Here is a 21,062-nt window from a genome sequence, read left to right as displayed (position 1 = left end):
AGTCTGCACATTTTCCCCATGTCTGTGTGGGTTTCCTTTGGGTACTTCAGTTTCCTCCCATAGTCCAAAGATGTGCGGGTTAGGTGGATTGGCCATGCTAAATTGCCCCTTAATGTCAAGGGTAGCTAGGGTAAATGCATGGGCTGTCAGGATAGGGCCTGGGTGGGATTGTGGTTGGTGCAGACTCGATAGGCCGAATGGCCTTCTTCTGCACTTTAGGGATTCTACGATTCTATAATTGACGTCTTAAAAAGTATGTTGGGTTCCTATCCTGATTTTTTTTTTGAAGGTTCTGTTCAATCTTTTAAGTATATTGGAGAAAAGTACCGAACTGTGCTGATTCTAACACTCCTGAATGTCTGCATGTCATCAGACTGCATAGCATTGAGATACTATAAAAATATGATTGATAAAATTTGAATAATTCTGTTGTGATAAATATTACTGTTTAGTTTAGAGTCTTAGGGATGTGCTGTAGATTGAGCTGGTCACCCAGATTACTATTCAGATTTAGTTTACATTTATTTGTCGAGGGTTTACGATTGGGGACAAAAATCAAACATATTGCAACTCAGTAAATCAAACAGACAGGTTTTCAGAGATAAAAACAGAAAATTCTGAAATGCTCATCAGGTCAGGGAGCATCTGTGGAGCGGGAAACCGAGTTAACGTCTGTGATCGTTCATCAGAATAGTTAGAAATGTAATAGATTTCAAGAAAGTTGAGGTTTTTGAGGTATCAAATTGAGGTATATAAGGTGATAAAAGGTATGGATAAAGTAGACGTGGAGTGGATGCTTCCTCTTATGGGGACAAGAGGTCATGCGTAGCCTTAGGATAAAGGGTAGCAAATTTAAAACAGTTGAGGAAAAGCCACTTCTCCCAAAGGGTTTTGAAACTGAAAAGGGAGAAGCTCAGAAGAAGAATAAAAGAGGCAGGTTTATGACAGTGAAATATGGAAAAGATTGAAAGAAAAATAAGTCAATGGTGCAGGATCAAAGTGAGTGGTGATGGATAAGGAAAGAAACAAAGTATCTCCCTAGCAGAGGTGTGAGGGGCAGAATCATGAACGGCTGCTGTCCAAAAGCAGAAAAATAAGATAGTTAAACCAAAATCTATAGGAAACAGACTGGAGCCAGCGGTTTTCAATGCCTTCCTGAATCGGGGTGAAGTACAGCACTCTAAGCTGTGTAGTCAGAGTCATAAAGGTTTGCAGCATGGAAACAGGCCCTTTGGCCCAACTTGTCCATGTCGCCCTTTTTTTGTAAAACCCCTAAGCTAATTGCCCGCATTTGGCCCATATCCCCCTATACCATCATACCCATGTAACTATTTAAATGCTTTTCAAAAGATAAAATTGTACCTGCCTCCACTACAATCTCTGGCAGCTTGTTCCACACACACAGCACCCTCTGTGTGAAAAAAATTGCTGCTCTGGACACTTTTGTATCTCTCCCCTCTCACCTTAAATCAATGCCTTCTAGTTTTAGCCTCCCCTACCTTTTGGAAAACATATTGACTATCTATGCCCCTCATTATTTCATAGACCTCTATAAGGTCACCCACTCAGCCTCCTTTCATTCCAGAGAAAAATGCCCTAGTCTATTCAGGCTGTCCTTATAACTCAATCCATCAAGTCCGGGTAGCTTCCTAGTGAATCTTTTCTGCACTCTTTCCAGTTTAATAATAACCTTTCCATAATAGGGTGACCAGAATTGCGCACATTATTCAAAGTGTGGCCATATCAATGTCTTGTACAACTTCAACAAGATGTCCCAACTCCAGTATTCAATTATTAATAGATTGTGGGAATAGAGCATATATAGAGCCTGTGTGGTGGATTGCATGGTGGCATCTGTAACAGAATACAGTTTTCAATGTTTATAGTCTGATGATAGCAGAAGCACAGTAACCTATTGCCTGTGAACCTGATCGTATCAGTTTGTATAATTGGTTTGAAGAGACTCTGGCCGGAATTTTACCGGCATGCCAGCCCTGATTCAGGGGGCGGGCTCGGCTCGGAGAACAGCATTATTTGTTGGCCTTGGGCGGGATCGTCCGAAACTTGGGCAGACGTGCCGGTAAAATTCCGCCATCCGTATTTTTAAAATCCACAGTGAAAGTCGTATCTCTTGTCACATTCAATGGGTGGAATTTTACAACCCTGTTGTGGGGGTGGGGCTGGAAAATGCAGCGAACCGTTCAAACGTCCATTGATTTTGGCGGGACAGGAAAGCCCAGCCGGTGGGATTCCACCCAATGAATGGATTATATTTGAAGCTGATAAGTTTTCAGTTGATATATTTCAAGTTACATCCAACAAAAATGAGGGGTTAGGTGAACAGCTGAATGTTTGCTTGACGGCATAAAAGCCAGTCATTTGAAATGATGCTAGAATGACATCTTAACACTTTATTTGTCTTTAATGTGTCAAAGATACGATTAATCAGGACGGTTATATACATCCTCCTCCAGTCTCGAGGCTTCTGTCACCACAGAATCTTGCAGCACAAGTTGTCCCTCACCCTTACTCTCCTTTGTTACATTCTTTTGTGGGACAGCACATACTGTCTGTCAGACAGTTCACTAAGGACCAGGTAATCACTATTTTCATTGCTCTTAATTTGCTTTCTGTTCTCAGGCAGTGCTGTGTAGTGAAATGGATCATTGATTGACAGAAACATAAGAACATAAGAAATAGGAGCAGGAGTAGGCCATCTGGCCCTTCGAGCCTGCCCTGCCATTCAATAAGATCATGGCTGATCTGTCGTGGCTCAGTTCCACATTCCTGCCCTCTCCCTATAACCCTTAATCCCCTCGCTTATCAAAAACCCATCAACCCACGTCTTAAAAATATTTAGCGAGGCAGCCTCCACCACTTCAACGGGCAGAGAATTCCAGAGATTCACCACCCTTTGAGTGAAGAAGTTCTTCCTCAACTCCGTTCTAAACCCCCCCCCCCCCCCCCCCTTTATTTTGAGGCTGTGCCCCCTAGTCCTACTGTCCTTTCTGAGCGGGAAGAGTCTCTCCACCTCTATCCTATCCATCCCATTCATCATCTTATATGTCTCAATGAGATCTCCCCTCATTCTTCTAAATTAGAAACCAGTTTCTAATTGACAAGAACCTTGAGGAAGGACTGATATTGCTGTATTAATTCCCTGCAAATTATGTTGCCTCCAAGAATTTAACCAAAATCCACTTGGCACTGCTTATCACACAAAGCAGACAGTGGGTTCTGCCTGTGGGAGAAAATAAATTCTGTGCCATACCAAATTTCTAGATAATTTGATAAAGTCATCAAGTGATTTCTCAACTGTCTTATTTATTTAACAGTTTTGCAAAGACCAGGTAGCTACTAGTGCTTGATGATTTTGTCATGCATAACCATGTAACCATGCAAACCCTTTGTAAGAACTGCGTTACATAGCCCAGCTTTCCTTTTTTCCCCCCTCCTTTATTTCAAAAAGTTAAATATTATTAGTTTACAAATAAGTCAGGAAACCCAGCAAAGAATGAATTGTCTCGGTATGAACATTGTTTTCATTTTAAATTTTCTGAAACTCCCACTTTACGAAAGACGACAGTGGTATCCCAGTTTTCACCCACTAGCGTATGTTCTCGATGCGGTATTTACAGCAAGTTGACTAATTGAGTTATATTTGTACTGTAACTTAAAGTAATGTCTCATTTTCGGCAAAAGATGCTTTTAGTGTTGTTTATTACACATTTCCACATTACATAATATCCGATAATACATATTTGTAGCTTTCAAATATTGTCCATTAAGCATATCTTTGATGCTGAAAAGTGATTGTAGAAGAACAATGCTGTCACTTGATTTGTTTGCAAGTGATTTAAAAGCAGAACAAGTTCTGGTCTTACTAGTAGTAGAGAATAACTGTTGGTTTTTTGGATAGTACTCTTCACTCTTGTGAATGGAAGTAAGACACTCAGATACATTTTTTTTGTCCAAATTACATTCAAGTAGAGTTAAGGAATTATGTACTGCAGTTCAATCTACTTTCACCAATTCAAATATTCACTTTAGGACCTATTTGAATTGTCGGGCATTAGCAGCAGTGGAAGATGTTATGTTTCACATTGCTGTTAATCGCTATGTCCAATCTTCAGTGTTGGATATGGATGGTGCATTTGTGCTAGTATCCACCTGTGTTTACACGTCAACAGATATGCTTTCACCGCTGCCTGAGCTGATTTAAGGACCACTACAGCTGTGCAGAATCAGAGTCTCCATTTTCTGTATTATTGAAAGCTTTAAATAGGGAACTTGATTTGCAACTGAAGAATGAGTAAATTTAATCAATTTCTTGCTTGAGAAAATAAAAATAATGGTTTCTTGATTTTTATGTTTTTGCAATGTAGACTACGTTTATTGGTCATCTCTAGTTACTCTGATAATGTGGTGGTGGATCTCTTAAACGACTTATTTTATAGCTGAGTGACAAATGAGAAAATGCATGAAACTTTCAAAAATATATATTTATGGGATGTGGACATTGCTGGCTGGGCCAGCAATTACTGCCCTTAAACTGAGGCCGCTAACAGTCAACCACATTGCTGTGGATCTGGGGCCACATGCAGGTCAGATCAGGTAAGAATTTCCTTCCCTAAAAGACATTAGTGAACCTGATGGATTTTTACAACAATGGTTTCGTGGTTATCGCTAGTTCTTTTAATTCCGATATTTATTGAATTCAAATGTCAGTTTCAAATTTCAAAATCCACGGTTGTGGGATTCAGACCTGGGTTCCTACAGCAATACCTTGGGTCTGTGGATTACTAGTCCAGTGACAAAACCACTATGCCATTGCCTATGTTAAATAATATCTCTCATCTTCAGATTACCAAATAAACCTGTTGGACTTTAACCTGGTATTGTGAGACTTCTGACTGTGTCACTAATGTCCTTCCAGGGAAAAATGTGCCAACCTTACCTGGTCTAGCCTAGACAACTCCAGATCTACAGCAACATGGTTGACCCTTAAATGCCCTCTGCAGGGGTGCAGTGATCCATTCCGGGAGGAGTGGTTGAAAAAGGCAGCTCACCATCAACTCCTCAGACGCAAATAGAATTGGGCACTAACTGTTGACCTTGCCTGCAACACACATCCTAAAATAAACTTTGGGGTTTTGTCTTTGAGGATTTGGGGGACACCAGAATATAGTTCTTTAGAAGTATTAACATATAATTTCATTTGTACAGTAAGTTGTTTAAAATGTATACAGAGAGGAATTTGAGCGAAGACTTTTGTGGTACATCTAGCATTTGGTCTCTGTTAATGACTTAGACTAACTACAATCAGAATGTCAGAACATTGCAGTTACCTGGGTACTTCCGTACTATTAAGAGAAGCTAAAAGTGTTAGTCCTTCATCATTATCAATTTGTAAATAATAATAGAGATCTAAAGCTACTTTGTTTCCCTGATCTGTATTGAAAATTGCATTTGGAAAAGAATTTAGGTAAATTGTAATTAATATTGATTGCTAATGTGTATGTTCAGTCTCTGTGAGGTAAGAATTTATTTGTGGTACGTGGAATTTCTAACAGCATTTCTTGTCTTTTATCTCTTGTCTGTAGTTGTCCCATTTGTTCAATATTGCTCATAATCTACGCTTAACAGTGCAAAAAGATCGGAGCTTGGACATTCTAAAGGTTTGTTTAAATAATCATTTTAAATAAATATGACATTTATTCTGGAGAGTGGGTATTTTTAAAATGTGCTTTAGATAGCCAATGATTTTTTTTAAAATACATATATTTGTAATTTTTCTCAGTTATTCCCCTAAAGTGATAGGATTTAAAAAAGGGATAAAGTTCTAAATGCAGAATATAGGGAGTTAGTAAGTAAATTAAAATGTAGGGCCTCAAAGGTAGTGATCTCCGCATTATTACCAGAGCCATGTGCTAGTCAGAGCAGAAAAAGCAGGCGATATCGGATGGATACATGGCTGTGGGACTTGGGACCAGTACAGACTGCACAGGTTGTATCTGGGCAAGACCAAGACTGATGTCCTCGGGGAAGTATTTGCTAGAGTCATTGCGAAGGATTTAAACTAAAATGGCAGAGGATTAGAGTATATACAGTGTGTCAGAGGAAGGGGAATCAAGGACGAGAACAAAAAGACAGAAAGTGGATAAGAAAAGTGATAGGCAGAGAAATTAAAGACCAGAAACAAACAGGGCCACAGTGGAAAAATACTGGGAACAGGACAAGTAATGTTAAAAATTATAGACCAGTCAGCCTGATGTTGATCATGTGGAAACTGCCCGAGTCCATTAAAAAAGATTTAATAGCAGAGCACTTGGAAAACAGTGAGAGGCTTGGACAGAGGCAGCATGGATTTATGAATTGGATATGTTGGAAAATCTATTGGAATCTTTTGAGGATGTAACTAGTAGAGTTGATGAGGAGGAGTTAATGGATGTAGTTTATTTGGACTTTCAGAAGGCTTTTGACAAGCTCCCACGTAAGAGATTAGTTTGTAAAATTAAAGTGCATGGAATTGGAGGTAATGAATTGACTGAGATAGAAAACTGGTTGGCAGACAGGATAAATGGGTATTTTTCCAAGTGGCAGGCAGTGACTAGTGGGGTACTGCAGGGATCAGTACTAGGATTCCAGCGATTCACACAATATATATTAATATGTTAGATGAGGGATCTAAATATATTATCTCCAAATTTGCAGATGACACACACTGGGTGGGAGGACATACTGTGAGGAGGGTGCAAAGATGCTTTAGTGTGATTTGGAGAAGTTGACTAAGTGGGCAAATGCTTGGTAGATGCAGTATAAAGTGGATAAATGAAGTTATCCACTTAGGTAGCAAAAACAGGAAGATAGATGATAACTGAATGGCTATAGATTGGGAGAAGTGAATATGCAATGAGACCTGGGTGTCCTTGTACACCAGTTGCTGGAAGTAAACATGCTGATGCAGTAAAGAAGGCAAATAGTATGTCGTCCTCTACAACAAGAGGATTTGCATACAAGAGCAGACTTGTCTTTCTGCAGTTACACAGGGCCAACAGTGAGACAACACCTGGAATATTGTGTAGCTTTGGTCTCTTTATCTGAAGAAGGATGTTCTTGCTATCGAGTGAGTACAGAGGAGATTTACCAGACTGATTCCTGAGATAGGAGAGATTGAGTTGATTAGGATTATATTTGCTGGAATTTAGAAGAGTATGAGTGGGGTGGGGGATGCGGTCTCTTAGGAACCTATAAAATTCTAACAGGACTGGACAGGGTTGATGCAGGAACAATGTTCATGATGGCCGAGGAGTATAGAAACAGGAGTCACAGTCTAAGGACACGGGATAAACCATTTTGGACTGAGAGGAGGAAAAATTTCTTCACCTTGAGACTGGTGAGCTGATAGAATCAGAGAATCTCTGCAGTGCAAAAGGAGGCCATTCGGCCCATTGAGCCTGCACCAACAATAATCCCACCCATTCCTGTAACCACATTTATCCTGCTAGTCCTCCTGACACTAAGGGCAACTTAGCATGGCCAATCAACCTAACTTGCACATCTTTTGGACTGAGAGGAAACTGCAGCATCCGGAGGAAACCCACGCAGACTCAGGAAGGATGTGCAAACTCCACACAGTCATCAGAGGCTAGAATTGAACCTCGGTCCCTGATGCTGTGGGGCAGTAGTGCTAACCACTGTTCCTACCATAGAAAGCAGTTGAGGCCAAAACACTTATGTTTTCAAGAAGGAATTCGATATAACTTTTGGGGGCTCGAGATCAGAAGATATGTGAAGAAAGTGGGAACTGATTAAGGAGTTGGATGATGAATGGCAGAGCAGGTTTGAAGGGTTCAATGGCCTCCTTCTGTTCCTATTTTGTATGTTTCTATGATTCAGCCTTTGACGTGTTACAATTCATTTAAATCACTGCAAACTGCTCATAGCCACCTATTCATTCTTAACTCCCATCTCTCCAAGTTTCACTAGCTCCTCATACTCCAGTCCTATTACACTTGTGCATTCTCCAGCTTCAATCTGCCTGTGTCTGGTACATCATTGTATTTTCTCCCCTTTGCCTGTTTGGTAGGAGGCCCTTAAATTACATTGCTAGTTGTGTATTCCAGAGCAATTCCATTGGTTCATGTCTACTGCAGTTATTATTTCAGAGCAGGTAACTGCATCTTGATGTCTCCCTGACACTAAGGGGCAATTTAGCATGGCCAATGCACTAACCCACACATTTTTAGACCGGAGCACCCGGAGGAAACCCACACAGACTTGGGGAGAACATGCAAGTTCCACACAGACTGTTACCCAAGCTGGGAATTGAACCTGGGTCCCTGGTGCTATGAGGCAGCAGTGCTACTCACCTTGCTACCCTATTTGAAAAGAAGTATTGACTGATTTAATAATTTGCAAGCCCTAACTTCTTTCATTGTGGAAACTCTACATCATAATTAAAGCTCCAAAATAAAGTTCATTAGAATCAGTCAAATTCTGAATGCTTAAAAGAAACATGTTGAAATAAACATTGAGAAACTCCAGTTATGATTTTTGCTGTTACGAAGACTTAACCGTTAAAATGATTTCTCTGACACAGCATTTGCACATGTGCACAAAGTACTACCCCTAGTATTACTTCACGAGTAAACAAAAACCTTTCCCTTCCTCAACATCCATGCTCTTTCCTCAATGTAAAGTACTTTACATTACATGAGAGACACTTACGGGAGCGCCAACTTGTTGAGAACCCCCTGGTTGTAGGGAACAAGTGTGAGAAGTGGATGAGACTGGTAGCTAAGTTCTGTTGTCCACACGTTTTATCCAGACTTTACATTCTCTTTTGTAATGGGCTGTCAACAATGCTGTAATAAAGGAAACTCCAGGTTGTCTTCTAGACAGGGAACAGTTGTGTGATGAAGATGTGCAGAGCCAGTAAAGTAGTCATCGTTCTGTGTGTTTATATGCACAATGCAAATCATGGAAACCATTTTTGATGTCCTAACATTTAAATAATTTAAAGGCATCAAAATAAGATGCCAAAGCAGCAATTTGAAGTCTAACCTAATGTCTGTTTTCTCATCACAGGGGAAAGTTATGGCTTCCATGTTTTACGAAGTCAGCACAAGAACTAGTAGTTCATTTGCTGCTGCCATGCAGCGGCTTGGGGGTACAGTTATTCATTTTGCAGAAGCCACTTCATCTGTACAGAAAGGAGAGTCTCTCTTGGATTCGGTACATACAATGAGTTGCTACGTGGATGTATTGGTTCTTCGCCATCCTCAGCCAGGTGCAGTTGAGGTATGTCTTTCAATTTGCAGTGCATAAAAATATTACTTGAATGATAGTTTAATTTTGTGGGCTTCTTCATCTGCAGAAAATTGTGTCTTCAATATATATCTTTTTCTGTTGTGGTTACATTTGTAAAAATGAAGAGAAAACATGAGCATTAGTTTCTCATATGCGTGGGGGTTGGTGGCATAGTGATAATGTCATTGGGCTAATAATCCAGGGACTCAGTTAACACTCTAGTGACATGGGTTCAAATCCCCACTATGACAGCTGGTAGAATTTAAATTCAAGGAATGAATCTGGAATTGAAAGCTCACGTCAGTAATGGTGACCATGAAACTATCATTGATTTTCATTAAAAACCCACCTGATTCACTAGTATCCTTTAGAGAAGGAAATCTGCCACCCTTATAAAAACAAATTATAGTGGATGCTGGAATCTGAAACCAAAAGTGAAAATGCTGGAAAATCTCAGCAGGTCTGGCACTAAGAGAGAAATGGGAAGCGATGAAGGTGGAAAAGTGGGGGAGAGACGTAAGGAAATCCTGTCGGAGAGAAGAGATCAGTACTTTTTCAGGCTAGGCGTTCCTGGAAGAACAAAGAAAATTACAGCATAAAAATAGGCCCTTCTCCCTCCAAGCCTGCACCGACCATGCTGTCTGACTAAACTAAAACCCCCTACCCTTCCGGGGATCATATCCCTCTTCCCATCCCCTTAAAAGTCACTACCGTATATGCTTCCGTTACTTCCCCCTTCAACGACTTCCAGGCACCCACTACTTTCTGTATAAAAAATGTTTCATACATCTCTTTTAAACCTTGCCCCTCGTACCTTAAACCTATGCCCCCGAGTAATTGACTCTTCCACCCTGGGAAAAAGCTTCTGACTATCCACTCTGTCCATGCCTCTCATAATCATGTAGACTTCTATCAGGCTTCCCCTCAACCTCTGTCGCTCCAGTGCGAACAAACCAAGTTTCTCCAACCTCTCCTCAGAGCTAATGCCCTCCATACCAGGCAACATCCTGGTAAATCTTTTCTGTAATCTCTCCAAAGCTTCCATATGCTTCTGGTAGTGTGGTGACTAGAATTGAACACTATATTCCAAGTGCAGCCTAACTGAGATTCTATAAAGCTGTAACATGACTTGCCAACTTTTAAAGTCAATACCCTGGCTGATGAAGGCAAGCATGCCTTATGCCTTCCTGACTACCTTCTCCAGTTGCGTTGCCACTTTGTGATCTGTGTACCTGTACACCCACATCCCTTTGCCTGTCAATACTCTTAAGGGTTCTGCCATTTACTGTATATTTCTATCTGTATTAGACCTTCCAAAATGCATTACCTCCACATTTGTAAACACTGTCATATTATAAACAGTATGTCTCGTCCACCACACTGCCTCCCCCCCAATCCACCTTCACAGCTTTCCATTTCTGTCTTCGTGTTGGAATTACAGATGCTGCCCAATCTGCCATCCTCACCTGGTCTGGCCTACATGTGACTCTACAGCCATAGCAAAGTGGTTGACTCTCAACTGCCCTCTGAACAAGAGCAACTAGGGATGGGCAATAAATGCTGTCCAGTTAGCGACGCCTATGTCCCATGAATGAATAGAGAAGAAAGGAAAAGAACAAAACTAAACACTCAGGAGCGAAGAGTCACCTTAGATTGAATCCAGGAAAAACTTAGAGACAGTGTGCAATATACCTGTGAAATGGGTTTTATGATTGTATTAAAAGTAGAAGGGGCAAGTCCTGTTACGTAGCTTAAAGATAAGTTTCCTACAAAAATAGTGTTTATTCAAGAATGCTTTTAGTCTGTTACAGTAAAACTTTTTAAAATGTGAAATCTTGTCGTGTTAGGCTTTGAGCTATCAACTGTAAGTTAACGGAAATGGTCTCCATAGAGATCCTAACAGCAGGATAGGCAAAATTAATGAAACAATTAAGTGCTGATGGTGTAAATATAATGGTAGAGAATTGGTGAACAGCAGAGTCTAATTTCATGCACATTTACCAAGAATTTAAGTGAAGATGTCTGGCAATCAAGGTAGATGGATAAGACCTCTAAGGGGTTCAGTGAAGGAAGAAGTTTTGCATTCAGATTTATTTTTTAGTGTTCCAAGTTTTGCATTGTATTTTTTTGAAATATCTTAGTTTGTAAGAAACACTTATGCACAAAGATTGATTTAATTCCTATTTCAAAAAACTCTGAATAAAATTATTTTGGTTATGTGATTTCAGACTAACCTGCATTGATTCAGATCTGTTGCTTTCTGTATTTGTGCTTGTGCATATTTTTGACTTCACATAAACTCCAACTCCAATAGTTAAGAACTGCTGTGCACCTGTTTCTTTCAGCTTGCTGCGAAACATTGCCGAAAACCTATCATTAATGCGGGAGATGGTGTCGGTGAGCACCCAACTCAGGCTCTGCTTGACATTTTCACTATTCGGGAGGAGCTGGGGACTGTGAATGGAATGACTGTAAGATGATTTTGTTTTGTTTGTGTAATTAATTACATTATGCCAGAAATCAGCATCCAGGCCTGAATAAGAAGTAGATTTATTTCAACCCCCTTCAATCCAGTTGACGTACTTTGGAACATAGATTATGGGTAGCACTGTTTGTACTATTTGCAGCCTGATTTTTGTCTTGATATTGCTAAGTTGTCTTGTATTAAACTTATTCCAAATATCTGTGACTACTGGTACGTTAATGTGAAACCGGCATGCAGTCTTTTTTTTTTATTAGTACAAATCCAATGCATGATGAACTGCAAGTAGACAAAGATGCCATTATTTTGTCAAGTTATAGTTTTTAATGATTCCATTGATAAAAGCCCTGGAAACTCTTGAACATAATGTTACTACATTATCTAGCATTATAAATAGTTACTGTTAATTGATTTCAATGTAATGTGCACATATTGCATTAAGAGTCTCCAGCTGTCTACTTTATCTTGCAGACATTTGTTTTATCAATAATCCAAAATTAGAAGGTTTTAGTGAATGTGCTATGTTTATATTGTCACTGGATCTCATCAGAGCACACTTTAATAAGGATTGAATATTTGGATAAATGATATCAGTCTGTGACTACATTTAAAGTACTTAAAGACTTAAGATCAACTTCCTGATTAACAATTATTTTTAGCAAATGCAACTTTATTTGTGTAATAGATCACAATGGTTGGAGACCTGAAACATGGACGAACAGTACATTCACTGGCCTACCTTCTCACATTGTACCGTGTTAATCTCCGATATGTTACTCCCAGAAACCTTCGAATGCCCCAAAATATCGTACATTTTCTGGCATCTAGAGGAATCAAGCAGGTGAGCAATGTGGATACAAACCCGAGTTTAATTTGGACTGACTTTAAGAAATAGTAGTGTTTAATATTAAATCCGTGTTCTGTATCCTGTTAGCATATTCTGAGAACTGGGTTTTTATTCCTATAATTTACAAAACATCAATACCTTAGTTTTGATTGAAAATGTCTTAAAGCACAATCTGCATATTAATACACATTTGCATACACAGGAAGAATTTGATAGTCTGGAAGATGCTTTGCCAGATACTGACGTGTTATACATGACTAGGATTCAGAAGGAAAGATTTGCCTCTGAGGAAGAATACGAAGCGGTAATGATTTAATGTATATGAAATAGAATCAAATGACTTTTTCCACTCATGCCCTGTTTGAAATTCGAAAGTAGAATTCGCATGCATTTAATTTTTCTGCTTTTAGAACCATTTTATCTATTTAAAACCCCATATAAGTGGCAATGGTAGCCTTGATGTTGAGTTCATAGAGTGAATTTGGGATAATTACTTTGAACAATAAATTCTTGAACCAACTGGGGAACAGGTTATTTTAGGCCTGGTAAAGTGTAATGCGATGGGATTAATTAGTGATCACAAAGTAACGACCCTGTCAGCAAGAGTGAACATGTCATGATCTCTGTCTCTCTCCAAGTACCATGCCCTAAGGGGATATTGGCACCCATGAGCTTCCCTGGGTGTGCTTGATTAGGTACTGCAAAATTTTGCCATTTCCTTCTGCAGATTCTGCTGATCAGGAGACTTGCCTGCTCTTCCTGCCATAGGCTTATTAGAAGTTTATGCAGCTTTGATATTCAACCTGTTTGACTAGATTATGAATACACCTTCCTTGGCCATCAAATCCTATGGGGAAAGATTCCAAAGCTCTGGCTCCAAGACGAGCACACTATCCACCGTGCTACAAAACAACCTGTGATCATATGGTAGAATTTCATATTTAGTTTGAAGGTGAGAAACTTGGCTCCAAAACTACTGTCTTAAATGAAGGCAATTATGAAGGTATAAAGACAAAGTTGGCTACAGTGGACTAGGAAGATAGGTTAAAGGGTAACACAAAAGTTGAGCAAAGGTGGACATTTAAGGATATTTAAAAACATTCAATAAAAATTGTTCCATTGAGAAAGAAAGACTACAATAATTATGCACCATTCATGACTAACTAAGGACATTAAGGATCTTACTAAATTGAAAGAAAATATCTACAATTCTGTGAAGTTTACTGATGGGGAAGAAGATTGACAAAAGTTTAGAAACCAGCTCAGGATGACTAGAAGGAATATGGTGACAAGTTAGAATATGAGTAAACTAGCAAGAAAAATAAAATGACATAGTAAGGACTCATACAAATATATGAAAAGGAAGACAGTAGCCAAAGTAAATGTGCCCTTGGAGGATGAAACTTGGAATTAATGATTGGAAACAAGAAAATGGAAGAGATTTTGAATAAATATTTGGATTTGTCTTTATAGTAGAAAACATAAAAGGCAAACCAAGAGTAGTAAAAAATCAAGGACCAAAAGTGAGGGAGGAACTATCACCAGAAAAGAAAAGTACCAGGATCACTAATGGTACAGCATGCTGACAAGTCCTCAGGTCCTGTTGGCCTGCATCCGAAGATCTTAAAAGAAGTGGTTGCAAAGATATTGGATGCATTGTTTGCAGTGTTCTAAAATTCCCATGGCGCTTGAAAGGTCCCAGCAAATTAGAAAACTGCAAATGTTCAAGAGAATGGGAGATAGAAAGCAGGAAATAATAGGTCATTTCACCTATCACTGTCAGTGGAAAAATGCTGAAATCCATAATTAAGGAAGTAAGATTCATGCCACAACCATATTCAAGGCTGAGGTACAGAGATTTCTGGGAATTGAGGGCTATAGGGTGCAGGCAGGAAACTGGAGTTAAGGCCACAATCATGTCAGTCATGATCTTTTGAACGGCACTGAACATGAATATTTCAGAATTTTTTTTTAAACATCCTTACAGACGCGATCTTACTGGTGATTCATGCCATGCTCCTACTGCAGTGAGGTTGGAGAATTTGGCAGCCAGCCAAATCTCCATTCACTGCAGCAGAGTGGGAAAACCCTACCAGTGTGAACTTTGGTAGAATTCCAGCCAACATTTTTGAATTTTGAAAATTTGCTTTGTGACTTGCTGCTATAAATGTCTATAGTAGTCAGGAAAACAATTTTTAGATTTACTACTCCTTACCTCTGTCATTCATGAATTAATTTTGATTTCTTTTTTGATCCTACCTAAGTGTTTTGGACAGTTTATTCTCACTCCTCACATTATGACCAAAGGGAAGAAGAAGATGGTGGTTATGCATCCATTGCCACGAGTTAATGAAGTGAGGTAAGACAGTTACACGGTGTTTGTGTATACACATGTTCATTGAGGAAAATTTGTATGTGCCAGTTGGTCATTGTCTGAAATTGGTATTCAGAAATATTCCAAAATTAGTTTTCTTTTAAAGGTACATCAGATTGAAACTTACTTGTGAATATTTATAACATAATGTTAAGTGAGGGAGAGATTGTTGAGGCTATTGTTTATTTCTTCCTCAATGCAACTCAATACTGGATATATCATGGAGTTGGCTAACATACAGAGGCTAGTGATTTCATTGTGGGAAAAGGAGAAAAGCAGGAAGCTGGATAACCTCAGATTGCTCTTGCAAATGCTGTGATTCGCCCTGGAGTAGCGTTGGAAGATACCTAAGGGCTGAGTAGTTCTATTTAAATTCTGGTATTCGCAACTTTGATACAAGCTATATGAACCTTTGTTTTAAAATGGATGTATGTATACCTTTTATCCACTTAAGTTGATATTTTCTGTAATTTTGGAGTACCACTTCCTTACTGATGGTCTGTCTGTGGGGTGCTTTCTCTTCCCTTCTGGCATGACTTTAGATTCCATATGTACATCAACACATCAGCTCTGTTATGATTCCTCTCCCTGCAACATCCCCGCATTGCTGTTAACAACCTGTTTGCCCAGTACCCAATCTCACTTATCAGATACACAGGTCTGACAACAAATGCAGTCAAGGCCTTGAGAGAATTAAAAATTGGATGGTGTTAGCATTTTACTAGCCTCTGTCCCAGTGTTTGTGGGCGATGAGGTCAGAAGATGATGCCTTGAAGAGAAAGAAGAGTTAGTAAAGAATATATCCTGGGCAACTGAAAAAATAAGGTTGAGAGGAGTAGAAAAAGAAACCATTGCTCTGACCACAATTGTGTAAGAGTGAAACTAAGCAAAGGTAGTCTTCTCTGGACAGAAAGGCATTGGAAGATGATGGTTTGGTAGATGAACAACTGCAGGGAGTATGAAGAACAGTGTACCACAGTCACAGAGGATGTTATTTGTGAATTTGGTTGTTCTGATGGGGTTGGGGTGGGGGGAGATAAAATCTGATTGGAGATATTCAAATAGTTGCAAAAATATAGAAAACATTTTGGGAGGCAACAACATTTTTGAAGACTTTAGTGAGAAAAGGGAGCTTTGAGATAAGGTAGGACAGAAGGGTTAAAGGTAGAATGTTTGAGAAGGTGAGCAATGGTCATGGTTTTGAATGGGAGGGGTGCATTTATAATGTGATCTAACATGCAAGTCTGAAGGAAAGTTAAATGAACATTGGTTCACTGGGGTCAAAGGGGTCTCATGATCAGAGAGTAGGGTGGGTTCACGGTTGAGCTTGGGGGATCCTGCAGGGAGATTTAACATTGGGGTAAGGGAGCAGGAAAGCAACAGAGACAGTGAAATGATTGTGACAATTTGAGTGATAGATAAATCTGTGAGCTGTTACCAGTGGCTGAGGGTGAGAGGATGAGGGAAGGGGATTAAGGAGACCTTGGGTATGGAGAAAGGAGGTCAATCCTTGGTTTTGCTCTCAAAAATAATCCTGGAATAATCGGTGGTGTTGGCAGAGGAGAATGAGACCCATTGGAGATCAGTATGATCCAGCTAGGTCTTTGAATGGTTAGTTATGTGTCAGACATGCTCAGATTTTTGCCCTTATTCATCATCTATATTTGCAGCGAATATTGGAGCATATCAGAGAAATGGCCAGAATGGGAGAAATAACAATGGCATCAAAGGTGGAGGAGAGGAAGTGGTGTAAATCATTAGATGCAGAAGTATAACAGTGGATGGAAGGCCAATGGTTAGGCAGTTGGGAATTTGGGAGAGAGGTCTTTTCCAGAGCCACTGTAGAAGAAAATGGGTAGTGAGACACACAGAATTGGTTCAGAGATGCCTTGTCAATAATTTGAGATGATGGGAACAGTGAGAGAAGACAGATGGCAAGGTTAAAAAGGCAATCTCTACAATTTTAATCTTCATAGTCTGGAAAGATTAGTAATAGTCTTGTAGCTTCTTGTTTAAAAGCAATCAGGGTGTCAATTTTTCTCTCTTCTTTCATGATCAGACCAGCCTACAAGGTTTGTGAGATGTTTACTGGTTACTGGGGCAGGCTAATATTGCTAAATATTTATAATCCTTGGAGAATTAACTTCAAAATAGCTTACTGCATTAGCTGTCTCGTTAAAAAAGATTTCCCTTTATAGCTGTGCTCATTTTACTCCCACCCCACCCCACCCCAACTCTATTGTTCTAACAAAACCAGTGGATAATGTCTTTGTTGTTTATAGTTGACCAACAACCAATGCATTTGGCCAGTAGAGGAAAGAATCTTCTTTCCATTTTGGTCAGATTTATCTTATAATCCATTGGCGAAACTGAAATTTGTATTATTGTCAAAGCTTTGCATAATGGGAAAAAAGTTAATCTTTGGTATACATTTTTATTTTGGACTTGGAACCGAATCAAGTTTAAAGTTACTGTACTAATGCTTCTGCTCTTCTTCAGTGTGGAGGTGGATTCTGATCCTCGGGCAGCTTACTTCCGCCAGGCTGAAAACGGCATGTACGTGAGGATGGCTTTACTGGCAACAGTTCTGGGCAAGTTCTGAAAAGACAGACCAACATACAGAGCAAGAAAAGAAACAGCAAATTGAAAAATACTTCATAAAATTAATGATAGCCTTTTTTGCAACCATGGCTTTAAAGAGATGGCAATATTTGGGCTATCCCCCAGAATATCATTTTAAAATTTCAAAATTTTTGAGATGAATTTAATTCCATGGATTTGATGCCTTAACCTAGATGAGCAATCTTTTTTAGCATAATTTCTGATCTCTTGAGAAACACTCCTTGTTCACTGAGAACAGAAGGCTTTTATGTATGGATATTATTGCTGCTTTATTACTTCATGAACTTGTTTTGCCAGACTGAGCCCTCAGCCTTTTCAGAAATATCCAGGTTTGTGGTTTAGAGGTACAAGTGCCTTAGCCTCTAAAATTGATTACTCACATCGTTGCAATTCTTCGAACATTCAGCAAATATTTTTCATCTGTCCAACACAAGTTATAATTTTGCATACTAATTCTTAAAACTATAGTCACAGTTTACACTAACAGAAAACTGTTCCTTTCACTGGAAAAGATTAGAAAGCACAATTGTATCTTAAATTGATTTATGATGGCTAGAAACACAAGAATGGACATTTGTGCTCATATCAGATTTTTTGGTTATTTGAATGGAGGCATACATGTCTATTTGATTTGGACCTGTTAAAATGGAGAAAATAGGAATTTGATACGTGTGTAAGTATACCTAAAAGAACTTCAAACCTTGTAGTACGATCTTATCTGCCGTTCACATGCCATGCTCCTACTGCAGTGAGGTTGGAGAATTTGGCAGCCAGCCAAACCCTCATTCACTACAGTGGGATGGGAAAATCTTGCCAGCGTGAATAGTGATAAGATTCCAGTCATGGTGTTTTAAATTTCTCCCAACCAACACAACAATCTCCCTTTCCAAACTTCCACTTTCCAAATTCAATGCATTTCAAAATAAAGATCACTTTTACAGAATGTTCTATATGATGTATTCAGTTTAGCAAATACTCACGTGACAGCCCATTTAAAAAATACTTGTAGTTGCAGAAGTTCTAGCAGTTTTGCCCTGGGTCTGTTCAGCTTCGGACTGCAGATTTGGTTTTGAATGTTTTAAACTATAGACTAGAAACACCCGTGGAATGTTTGCTGTCCTATTATACTAGAAGTGTTACTATCTTTTACAGACTGTTTATGACCTGGGAACCTCTTGGTCTGTTTGCTGTGCATTCCGAAGAATAAAATTGTTTGACTATGTTAAACTGAAAGTGAGGTTGCTGACCATGCCCTGAAATATTCTTTAAATATTATTGCCGGTTGCTGCTGTCAAATCAAAAGTAAGATTTGCCAACACCAGGCAATTCAAGCTACTGCGAAGTTACAAATATACAGTTTCTGCAAGATTCCTAGTCAAAAAACAATGATGCATTTGAAGCTATTCCACCTAAAACAGAATCATCTGGATATATTGAACCTTACAAAATGCCAACCTACTGATATAAGTGTTATTGATTGCTGGACATGTCTGAGTAAACTTCTGTTTATATTTCTATACAAGCCAGCTTGGTTCCAATCTCTAAGAACCACTATATTTTACAATCAATCACACAACCAGTAACATTGGCTTTGTAATTGTTGAGCCTAGCTAATCGTGAACATTGCTTTTTGTTGAAAATTTTCTGTGACATTAACAGCTTGCTAATTTTTTTAAAATAAACTCTTAATATGGTGAACTTTAAACATTATTAAGCCTGATATCAGTTTGATTTCCAGAACCTTTGCATGAATTGAAGCTTTAGTCTGAACAATATGTTGTCAGTTCGCAGTGCTTCCAATCTTCAGAAAGCTGGGGGTGGGGAGCACTGATGGGAGAACACAGTAATTACTGTTATCTTGGAGGGAAAATCTGACAAATCGTTTCTTATCAAGCAACTTTGATATTGTTTTATGGATGTTGATTTCCATTATAAATTGATAAAAGCAAAACACTTTGGATGCTGGAATCTGAAACAAAAACAGAAAATGCCAGAACATCATGGGATACTGTCAGACCTGAGATTTTCCAGCATTTTCTGTTTTTGTTTCATTATAAACTGATCTGGTAAATGCAAAATACTGCAGATGCTGGAAATCTGAATTTAAAAAAAAATGCTGGAAAAAATCAGCAGACCTAGCAGTGGCTGTGAAAAAGAAAGAGTTAATGTTTTCGCCCAGTATGAATGAGACTCCCTTAGAACTGGTTTGTTCCTAGTTTCATGAATGCTGTTTGATGTTTGCAGTTTATTGCCTTTCAACAGAATCCTTTGCCATTTGAGCTCCTATCATTTAACAATCACAAGTTCAGTCATCAGCCCGTTTTGAAAGAGAGCTATGAATTAGATCTAATTCAAAAACAGAAAAATGCTGGAAAATCTCAGCAGGTCTGACAGCATCAGTGGAGACAGCAGAACCAACATTTTGAGTCTAGGTGACCCTTCATCAGAGCTAGATCTAATATCCTGTTTGGGGACTCTAGTTGGCAACTCCGTTTTTAAAATGCCCCCCCGCTAACACACATAACATGGATTGAGTGCATTCCAGATCACGGCAACTCCATTTTTAAAATGTTTCCTTTTACCAATCATAAATCTGTGTACTCTAGTCACTGATCTTTCTGCCACAGTAAACAGTTTCTCCTTATTTATTTACTTTTAACAAAATTGTTCATGATTTTAAATACCTCAATTAAATCCCAGGTTCTCTATTTTCTTCCATAAAACTGAAACCCTTCATTGCCTATGCCAGCATGTTACAAACCCTACTGATATTGCATGCAAAATGTCCCAAAGCCCAGAAGAGTAACTTGGAACAATCTACAACCCAGTGAGGAACTGTCCAGTTGCTGCGTGAACAATTAATAAAGAATATTTATTACCTTAAAAGAAAAATGAAAATACAATAAGCACTATAGTAGAACACCTAAGTGTATTGACCGTACACAATTTCAGAAACTATTCCTTGGACCCCAGTTACCTACATTACCTGAAACGCTGATGCACTCCTTTTCCCAAACATCTAATATTAAGTAACTCTATAAACTAAATCCAGCTAATAATTACCATCTACAGGTTAAGGTGGCCAAATTTGGGAAACAGTCTTCAGGTTCAGCAAAGGCAGAAGACGACGAATACTTTCAGGAGATTATATCTGCAACTGCTGTAGTTCTGATATTCACTGTCTCGCTCCCATTTACTGTTCTACAGTAAACTATTTCTTTCCCTTTGATGTTATCCACCCTGTAGAGTCGGCTTTTGGCAGATATATGTCAACTTCCTTATCTCTCCACTTTGAAATTACTTACTCCTTCTGTAGCTCTATTTTCTCTAGTCACATCTCTTAACACTTGTTTTTCCACTGATAGGCTAATTAACAAGTTAAAAGCATGCATGAAATATACCCCAGTGTATTTTCTCCCAATGTT

The 21,062-nt window shown here is 39.0% G+C and overlaps 1 protein-coding gene across 2 annotated transcripts in view; it reads left to right on the top strand.

Moving 5' to 3' along the window:
* cad (carbamoyl-phosphate synthetase 2, aspartate transcarbamylase, and dihydroorotase) overlaps positions 1-19,347 on the top strand; it is a 93,051-nt gene extending 73,704 nt beyond the window's left edge. For both annotated transcript variants that reach the window (XM_080192329.1, XM_080192328.1), the window contains 8 exons: positions 2,436-2,596; positions 5,604-5,678; positions 9,091-9,303; positions 11,658-11,783; positions 12,480-12,635; positions 12,844-12,945; positions 14,906-15,000; positions 17,515-19,347. In XM_080192329.1, coding sequence (XP_080048455.1) covers positions 2,436-2,596; positions 5,604-5,678; positions 9,091-9,303; positions 11,658-11,783; positions 12,480-12,635; positions 12,844-12,945; positions 14,906-15,000; positions 17,515-17,617 — 1,031 coding nt within the window. In that variant the 3' untranslated portion in view covers positions 17,618-19,347. The remainder of the gene's footprint in view (positions 1-2,435; positions 2,597-5,603; positions 5,679-9,090; positions 9,304-11,657; positions 11,784-12,479; positions 12,636-12,843; positions 12,946-14,905; positions 15,001-17,514) is intronic.
* Positions 19,348-21,062: the final 1,715 nt, after the last annotated feature.

This window comes from Carcharhinus amblyrhynchos, chromosome 7 (genome assembly GCF_965287045.1).
Source record: "Carcharhinus amblyrhynchos chromosome 7, sCarAmb.v2.hapA, whole genome shotgun sequence".
NCBI classification, from domain to species: domain Eukaryota; kingdom Metazoa; phylum Chordata; class Chondrichthyes; order Carcharhiniformes; family Carcharhinidae; genus Carcharhinus; species Carcharhinus amblyrhynchos.
Note: the sequence above shows the minus strand (reverse complement) of the source record. Positions and strands in the feature narration are given on the sequence as shown.